Source organism: Eubalaena glacialis, chromosome X, assembly GCF_028564815.1.
Source record: "Eubalaena glacialis isolate mEubGla1 chromosome X, mEubGla1.1.hap2.+ XY, whole genome shotgun sequence".
Taxonomy (NCBI): domain Eukaryota; kingdom Metazoa; phylum Chordata; class Mammalia; order Artiodactyla; family Balaenidae; genus Eubalaena; species Eubalaena glacialis.
Window position 1 is genome coordinate 64,278,313 of NC_083736.1, and position 9,486 is coordinate 64,287,798.

Sequence of the window (9,486 nt, forward strand, 5' to 3'; positions counted from 1 at the left end):
CTAGTGGTACCTTTGGTTGGAACACCGTTCTGGGATCTTCGTCTCCTTCAGGCTCCTGGGCATCATGCCTTGTTTCAAGCAGCCTAAGCACTTCCAGAGTCTGGTACTTCTGCACTGGCCCCTGAGCGACCTTGCCATATGTGTGTACTGATCCAAGAGAGCATGGCAAGAAGCCAGAGTCAGAGGCCAGGACAAGATCTGGGGTGACTTTTGTGCTCATGGGAAGTCTCATCTCTGGCCTTCGATCATCTCAGTTGGTACTACAGAGTAAAGCCAAGGAGTCTCAAGTTCCCCGAGTGCCCTGGAGAAGGAAGAGATAGAGTCTCAGGGGCAGAAAGGACAGGTGGAGGTGGGAGGTGGAACAGGGTCATGTTGGTTATGAGTAGATCTAGCTAATTTCAGCCACTTCCTAACCCTCACTATATGGAGAGGAGAAATGAGGGCCATGGAATAAGCGTGATATGTCCAAAATCTTAAGGAAGCATGGGGAGTGGGGCAGAGGAAGCATTAGCATTACAGACTTAGAGAAGTATCGCCTGTGTTTGAACCATAGAATTTTCCATTCTGGGAGGGGAGTGGTAGTAGCATGGTGGGGGTGGGGGGAGACAGAGATAATGGAAGGAATGGTGAATGGGCAAGGGGACAAGAATGGTGTACGGGGAACAGTAGAAGGCTGCAGATGCTGTATGCACGGAGTATGGGGAGATATAGACAGTATATGGACAAGGGAGGGTGAGCTAGTGTTTTAACAAGAGTTCAAGGATGATGAATAGGGAGGGAGACAGGAGACAAGAGGGAAAACATGGTGGATGAATGGAAGCAGTGGGGGGAAAGCTAGTGGCAGGCAGGGAGCAGGAGTGGGGGGATGGTGAGAGGGCAGGTGGACAGGGATGACAGGTAAGCAGAGAAATAGATCTGGAATGTATGGTAGATGATAGAGGGAAAGTTTGAAGGACAAGTGGACATGGCTGATGGACAGGCAGGAGCTGGATTGTGCAGAAGGCCAGGACCAGGGGGCTTGGAGAGTTTGGAGGGCTTTTAATAGGGCTGGACATGGTCAAGTTCGGCTGGCAGCACAAATTTGGTCTGATCTGCTCCCTCATCAGTTTGGATCTTGCAACCATTGTCCATTTACCTGCTGTTTACATCCTAGTGGCCACTACCAGCCCTTTACTTTGCCTGGTTTTTCCTGGACTGGAAGACCCCAGAGCAAGGTAAGACTCATGGACCTAGAAAGAACAGGACTTAAGAATGTTCCACCTCAACCTGTAACCAGGCAGTCCCACTTACCATGCCACAGGCCTCTCATCCAAGTTCTCAGAGCCACAGGAGCTAGGCCAGTCAGGACCATCCTGAGGTCTCTTCCTTTTCCCTAGCAGAGCCACGGTCCCTCCAGGCTGCTAGGGAAGCACTGGGTGAGCGGGAGGAGTGGGCTTGGCACACACAGACACCATCCCCTACAGATATTTCTATCTCAGGTGACAAGCGATCAGCCTGGGTAAGGAACTGGTGTGCCTGGACCCACATGAGGGACTATTTTCCCATTTCCGTTAAGTGTCTCTTCCCCAGCGTCTCTCACAGTTCCCCAGATACTAAGCATTGATGCCAAATGACTAGGGCTGTCCATAAGGAAAATGAGCATCCCAGAGAAGTCTCAGTGCAGGCTAGACAGACTTCAGGGTCCAACATTGCTACTGGGCTCTCACTACCTTGCTAGTACTTAACTATCACTTCTAAGCAGCACCAAATCCAAATGTAGAATTCTGGTTCCTCGTCCAGCTACACTAAAGTTGAGAACTTTTGAGAAGGGGTTCCCACCCACAGGAACTGTAACAGATGTTTTTTCATCCATTACTCCATTGACACTTCACAACAGCCCTGCCAAATAGGTATTACTATCTCCAGTTTATCAATGAGGAAACTGAAGCTCAGAGAGATTAAATAACGTGTACAAAATCATGCAGCTAGTGAGTAGCAGATCAAGGATTCAAAGCCACATCTGGTTATCTGACTAAAATTGCTATTCTCTCTACTACTCCTCATCACCTCCTTCACCAAAACACTGGCTTTCATCACATGAATGAAAGAGAACAGAGGTCTCAGGTGAAGCATTTAGCATAACCAGTTAGGGATTGTGGGATGCAGTAGTAGAAAATGTGGGGAAAGCAAAAGCTCAGATGTACTACCTCCTTCACTCCACATCCAGGTTACCCTTACAGGTAAGCCAAGCAGTGAGTAGCCAGTGTAGTAGGATGTGAGATATGCTGGACAGGCCTACTTTCCTTCAAAGTATCTTTCCAATGCCCTCCCAACCTCCACTGCTCCTGAAGTACCCCTAGATCTTTAGGCTCCTCGAGCTCTGTGGCCTCTTAACATGGAAATATTCCCAGGAGAAGAAACATTAAGCTGAATTACTGACATGTAATTTTTCAGAAAATATTTATTAAGCACCATTTATTAAGCAAATGGGATGATAAAATAAATATTTATATTTGCTTAGCTGTCTAGATTTGCAGAGTCTTGCCACAATCTGGAGCATCTAAAGCTGAGATTATGATCTTCATTTTACAGATGATGAAACTGTGGCTCAGAGAGTCTGAGTGACTCACCCAAGTGACATACCTGAGCCCCACCTTGATAACTAGGGCTCCAACTTGGTTCTTCTGATTTTCAGTTCTATGCTCTTTCCTCTCTATCACAGTAACTCAAGGGGTTTACAGGTAGGAACTCAAAACAAACACACATAAAAACTTAAATAACAATTCAGGATAATAGTATAAGCGATATCAAAAGACAATAAAAGTGTCAAATGACTGATATAGATAATAATTACTGTAGGAATGACCAGGAAGTTCACTGTGGGTAAGAGTCAGCAGAGAAGGCCTCAAAGAGGAAGTGGGACTTAAGCCTGGCCTTTGACACTGGGTAGGAAAAAGACAGTGGGAAAATAAAGGGAGGGCATTCTAGAGTATGGGAAAGGAAGAATAAAGGTGGAGAGGTGAGAAAGCAAAAGTCTTATTTGGAAAAAGAATGAGGAGATCAAAATAGCTGGAGAGATTTGTACGGGGGAGGAATGGAAAATAAAACTGAAAAAGTACTCTTGAATTTCTTCTTTTTTTTTTTTTGACACAGCACAAGCTTTGACTAAAGAATGGAGAAACGAGAACTAAGTTCACAGATCAACTTCTCATCCACCTGGCAAGAGGGATTTAATTTTAAAGAGTAAAGACAAAGGGAGCAGAAGTGAGGCTAATGACGGGGAGGCATACGCATTAGTGCTCTTGAATTTCTGACAAAAGGATTTCAACATGTCTTGTAGACAATGGGGAACCATGAAAGAGTTTTGAGTGAGAGAGTGAAACTGAAAGCAGTTTTGGGGCCAATTAATCTGGCAATATGCACTGTATATATCGTGCTAGGAAAGACTGGCGGCAAGGAAGACCAGTTGGGAGGCAGTGACAGTCAGTCAGGGAGAAGGTGACAAGAGCCAGTATTAGAATGGTAGCACTGGGACCATAAAGGAAGGCCAATTGTAATTGACATGATGAAGGAAGAAATGTCAGAATCTTGTGAAATAGGGAGGGCAAAGAGTCAAAGTTGCCTGAGTGTTTTCAAGCCTAGGTGACTTGAGAAAAGAAGATGCCATGAACACAAATGAGCAAGACAGGTAGGGAAACTGGTTCAGGGAGTTTAATTTTTGACATTTTGGGTTGGAAGTAACAATGGAAGATCCAGTGAAACTATCCAGTGGGCAACTGAAGACACAGAGGTGGAGCTTGGGAGAAAGGTCAGACATAGAACTGAGTTGGCCTGGCGTAATGGGAGGAGCTCTGGAATTCAGGGGTCCTGGAGCCTCGTCTCTGCTCTGTTCCTAATTTACTAAGTCATGGGCAAGTCATATCTCTGGGCCTGTTTCCTCCTTTGTAAAGTGACGGGGTGCCCCGGCCCTAGAAGATTTCTGAGATACTCTCAAGGACTATGAGTCAACTGAATTGTATTCACATGCATATATGTTCTCTCCAAGAGAAAAATCAAGGCTCAGATGAGGGGAGGGGATTAAATAATCCCCAAATGCTATGACTATGACAGATCCTGGAACTCTGTTTACTTAGGGAGTAAAAGAGAAAGAGAAGAAGTAATAAGAGAGAGTAAAGTAGGAAGAGAGAAATTTTAAAGCAAGGGGATAAAATAAGAAACTAAAGTTAAAAGTATTACAATAAATGGAAGAAATAGTTATATCAAATATGACAAAGGATTAACATGTATGTTAAATAAAAATACATCTAGATAGATAAGAATACCACTAAGATACCAATTGGAGAAGGATATGAACAGAGAGTTCACCCAAGAGAAAATGCAAGCAGTAAACATATGGGAAAGTGTTCAATCCCATGAGTAATCAAAGAAAGGAGTTAATAAGTTAATGTTTAAGCCATCCAAAAAGATTTCTAATAAAGTCCAATGCTGGGGCTGCAAGGGAACTGGAACACTCGCATGTCATTGTGATGTTGATAACTGTGCAGTCCTTTGGGAAATCAAGCTCTATAAAAACATTCATGCTCTTTGATCTAGTAATCTCACCCCTGGGAACTTGTCCTAGGAAGAGGATTACAAAGAAGAAAACAGCTATATGCATTAAAATATTCAAAGCACAGAAAAATTGGGAGTCGCCTAAATGTCCAGTAATAGGGGAATAGTCAAATAAAATATAATCTACTGATGGATGTAATTTCATGTGGCCATTGGAATGATAAATATGAAAGACTGTAACACAAGGAGAGTATCTGCAATTAAGTTTTTTAAAAGAAGAATTAAAAAATATATGTACACTATGATTGCACTTATATAAAAATATGTATTATACAAACTGGAAAAGCACAGAATGTGGAAAAATAAAAACAATTGTCTAGGGTTGGGAAGTTGAGGTAAATATTTTCTTTCAAATTTTGCTTTAATGTTGTCATAGTGCAATTTATTAATGTGGTTTTTATAAAAATTTTTAAAGAAGATATGCAACAGGGTCAAGCGAAGCAGAGAAGTCAAAGAGGATGAAGGCAGAGAAAAGATCATTAAAGGTTTTGCTTATGAGGCAATTTGTGTTCTAGGTACAGAAAAGTGTAGGAAGGAAACCAGATCCAGAGAGTTAAGGGGTGACTTTGTGATGAGGAAATGGGATTCATGGTATTCTTTCCAGATATTTGAGAGTGAAATGAATAAGATGAATAGAATTTGTTTTTTGTTTGTTCGTTTGTTTGAATTTATTTATTTTTGGGTTGTGTTGGGTCTTTGTTGCTGCACGCGTGCTTTCTCTAGTTGTGGCGAGTGCGGGCTACTCTTTCTTGTGGTGTGCCGGCTTCTCATTGCAGTGGCTTCTCTTGTTGCAGAGCATGGGCTCTAGGCACGCAGGCTTCAGCCGTTGTGGCTCACGGGCTCTAGAGCACAGGCTCAGTAGTTGTGGCACACGGGCTTAGTTGCTCCGCGGCATGTGGGATCTTCCTTGACCAGGGCTCAAACCCGTGTCCCCTGCATTGGTAGGTGGATTCTTAACCGCTGCACCACCAGGGAAGTCCTAGAGTTTGTTTTTTAAGACTAGATGAAATCAGTTACGGAAGAGACTGAAAATGAAGAGGGATAAACAAAGGAAAAGGAAAGAGGGCCACTTCTTATTCTGGGACTGCAGGGAAGAAAGGGAGAAAGACAAAATGAATATAGAAGTAGAGTTATCGTGAATGAAACAGAGGGAAGCTGAGATATTAGATTTTCTCCGTTTTTCAGGAGGCAAGGTAACTCTTAAGAGGTCATAGGGGAGGATGAAGTTGGGGTCTTGAGAAGGTAGAAAAGACAGGAAAGAGTTGCTCTGGAATGTTCACTAGGAACTCAGCAGGCTAAGGGGAATGGGGGCTTAGATGAAGTTCTAACACATCAAGTTTCAGTGGGTCAAGCCAGCCTTGGGCTCTGGCTCCACCTGCAATCCCCTCTAGTCCTAGGAGACAGAAGACTGGCCCAAGGTGAAAGTCAAGGTGTTTAAAATTAGAGTGTGAGGGAAGGTGGCCCAAAAGTAGCAGACCACAAAGTCTGGGCAGTTAGTCTCAGTTAAGCGTAGGGGACTTCAGTGGACTGGAGAAATGGAGGACCCTGGGTCAGCTGTGATGAAGAGAGCAGCTTTGTTAGGTGGGGCTGGTGGGTAGGAGAGGTGATAGGCGAGGAGGCTGTGGTCATCAGAATAAAAGGGAGTAAGTGCCGATGAGGAACAGCATATGCAACAGTCTAGGCAGTGGCCATGAGACTGGGAGGCTAGTAAGAGGAAGGCCAGTTCATTAACTCCTAGTGGAAGGGGTCCTTGATGTCTAGAGAGGAAGAGGGAGCATTTACAAGAATGCAAAGGGGGACTCAGGGGCACTGAAGTCATTTTTTTTTTCTGCAGACCAGCCCTAACCTTACTCTCCAGAGAGACCCCTTAGAAGCCAGGAGACAAGCAAGGGATCAGAGCTAGGTCAGCAAGAGTGGGGCAAAAGGAAAGGAAGGCTGGAGACTCAAGAGACCAAAGGACTGGAAGGCAATTTTAGAGAGGGTGCCTGGAAGTGTAAGCCTACCCTTCTCACGAACGCCTTCCCAGAAACTCTTACTTCCCAAGGCTTGGGAGTTAGCTCCCCAAATTCCACACCCCCCGCCCCACTCCTGGAAGTCTGTAAGCACTAAGATAGTGCTGGAGAGGAGTGACTGGATGGGAAACTGAGGGGAGTTGTCCTACTCCCAGTGCCTTGCCCTGTCCTCGAAGTCCTAAAACCTGATCTGAAAGAGCTGGTGACAGATTTATCATTTATCTAGGGCAGGAGCTAGAGAAAGGGGAGAGACCAGTGGAGAGTCAGCTCTGGGCCTCGGTCCCTGTCACCACCCCAATCTCTGCACAAACCTGCTCCACCCTTTGGTGCTGGAACTTATGCCATAGACACGAGAGCTCCTCCCTTGCGTTCTGAGCCATCCACTCTGCCTTTCATTAAGTACCGGAGAGCTGTCAAATATGTTCTCAGCAAACATCATAAAGAAGGGCCAGTCCCATTCCTGTTCCAAAGACCATTATCAGCTTGGGTCCTGCTCCCTGAGGCTCCTCAAGGTCCCCACCCCATGGGAAGACTCAGGGCTCCCTCTCTACCTCATGGCTACACACCATTCAACAGGGCCATGCCTCTAGCTGCACATGGGGACCCTGGCAGGCAGGCTCTCTGGGACTGTGCCCTAGTTCAGCGCCTGGGTAGACAAGACTATCCTGTCTTCCAGGGGAAACCAGGGAGTGGGTGTGGGCACTACATATGTCACTTCCCAGGCATTTGTGATATGCTGGTGCCCCCACTTCCTGATTCTGGCTATCACTGTCAGATGAGTCAGGCCAATCCTGAGATCACCCCAGCTTCTTCACCCCTCCAGTTAAATGCTCTGGTCTGGCTGAAGGAACACATGCTATACAAGGATATGGGGGGAGAGGGCAGGAGAAGGAGGGCTGGGGAAGATTTCCAGCAGCCTTGTAGGACCAAGAAACAGGACCAGTGGCCCCAGGAAGGGGACAGAAACAAAGAGAAAGAAGTCGAGGACGAAGAGTGGCTGCTATGTCTTTGGCTAAAAAGGAGAGGGCAACTGAAGGGTTTAGGGGAGATGGGGTCGCACGTGATTTCTCTGGCTCCTCCTAAATCTCAGGGTGAGGGCCTCTCTCCAGAGCTCAGAAAAGAGGAGAAAGCAGCCAGATCGGGTGTCACTATAAGGTTCCCTCCCCTCTTCCCTGCACTCACCCCCTTTCTCTCACTTCCCGGCTTCCGTTACAATCTATCTGCCCAAGCCGCCATCCTGGGGGGTGGCTGTCCACCTGCAGCTGCTGTCCTCAGGCAGGGACACCAGCGCCAGAGAGGAGGCAGCCGTGGGGAGCCGGGGCCTGCCACCCCTGCAGAGCTGCCGGAGCTGACGTCGATACTTGTCCCCAGTGAGCAAATAGAGCACAGGATCCAGGCAGCTATTGGCACTGGCCAGAGGCCGAGTCACTTTGTAGACCATGTTGACGATGTTCAGCACCCAGCAGTCAGCTTCCAACAGCCTCGCCATGTAATAAACGGTGCGGGTGATGTGGAAAGGCACGAAGCAGACGGCAAAGACAGTCAATACCACAGCGATGGTGCACAGCGAGCGCAGACGGGAAGATGACTGGGCAGCCCCTGGCAAGGGCCGATACAGGCGCCGGGCCATGAGCCCATAGCAGACAAGAGTGACCAGGAAGGGCACGCCAAAGAGCAGCCCCATGATTGCCGAACTGAAGTGCACGTAGTGGTCAAACTCCTCAGGCCGGGTGGTGTCGTGGCACAAGATGATGTCCCCCTTAGGGCTGGTGGTGACAAAGAACAAGTTGGGCACGAGGCAGCCAGCTACGACCAACCAAACTGCCAGGCAGAGAAGGCCAGCAAGGCGTGGGCGGACCCAGCGCAGCGCCCGCAGAGGGTGGCAGATGCCCAGGTAGCGGTGTACGCTGATGCAGGTGAGGAAAAGGACGCTGCAGTAGAGGTTCCAATAGAAGAGAAAGAGGATGAACTTGCAGATCCCAGTGCCAAAGGGCCAGTGGTTGCGGGCTGCGTAATAGTAGACGAGGGTGGGCAGCGACAGGACGTACAAAGTATCTGACAAAGCTAAGTGGAACATGTAGGTGGTTGTCGCATCCCACGGTCGGAGGCGAAAGAGGAAGAGCCAGATGGTCAGGGCATTGAGGCCTAGGCCCAGCACAAAGACAACTGCATAGCTCACGGGCAGCAGGATAAACTTGAACTCCTCATTAAACCGGCAGTCCAGCTCCACCTCACTGTCGTCAGGATCTGAGTGGGGGCCTAAGGCTGTGAACAGTGAGGACTCCGTACTGGTCATGGTCCCCCTAGGGGTGGAAAGGGCAGAAGTGAGGGTGGCCAGAGTTCCCTGGGCCCCCAGCCCTGACCTGGGGCAAAAAAGCAGAGAATGGGGAGGGTGATGGTTGAAGCACAAGGGGAAGTTGAGAGGATGCATCTGGGAGTAACCCGGGCCAGCCTGGCTCCTGCCAGAGCTCCGTCGGTCCAGCCCGGGGAATAGTAGGCAGCAGGCAGTGCCGGGGCTCAGGAGGGCAGTCAGTGGGTTTGGGTCGTTCTTCTGAAGCTGACTCTGTCCTTCAGAGCTTGGTTAGCTAAAGGGGGTCAAGGCCCACCAGGACTATCCAGTGTAGGAAGATACCCAGACCCAAATTGTCTCCCAGCTCATCACAACAGCTGTGTCCCTGTGAAGAGGGCATCTCTCCACACAGTAACTTCTCTCCCCTGGTCCCAGTGTCTCTGAACTACAGTGATCTCTGATACCTTCCCCCAGCCTGGGCCAGCCCAGGAACCCCATCGCCACCCTTACCCAAGAAACTTGGCACGTCTCCTACCTGCTCCCCTTGAAGCTGAGCCCAGCTGACTCTGTCACCCGTCCCCTTGGCAGCCAGAG

General features: G+C 48.0%; 1 protein-coding gene across 1 annotated transcript; it reads right to left on the minus strand.

Annotated features, from left to right (window-relative positions):
- Positions 1 to 7,818: 7,818 nt before the first annotated feature.
- Positions 7,819 to 8,898, minus strand: P2RY4 (pyrimidinergic receptor P2Y4). The gene has a single exon (XM_061178152.1). It carries the CDS (start codon positions 8,896 to 8,898, stop codon positions 7,819 to 7,821), a length of 1,080 nt encoding a protein of 359 aa, XP_061034135.1.
- Positions 8,899 to 9,486: the final 588 nt, after the last annotated feature.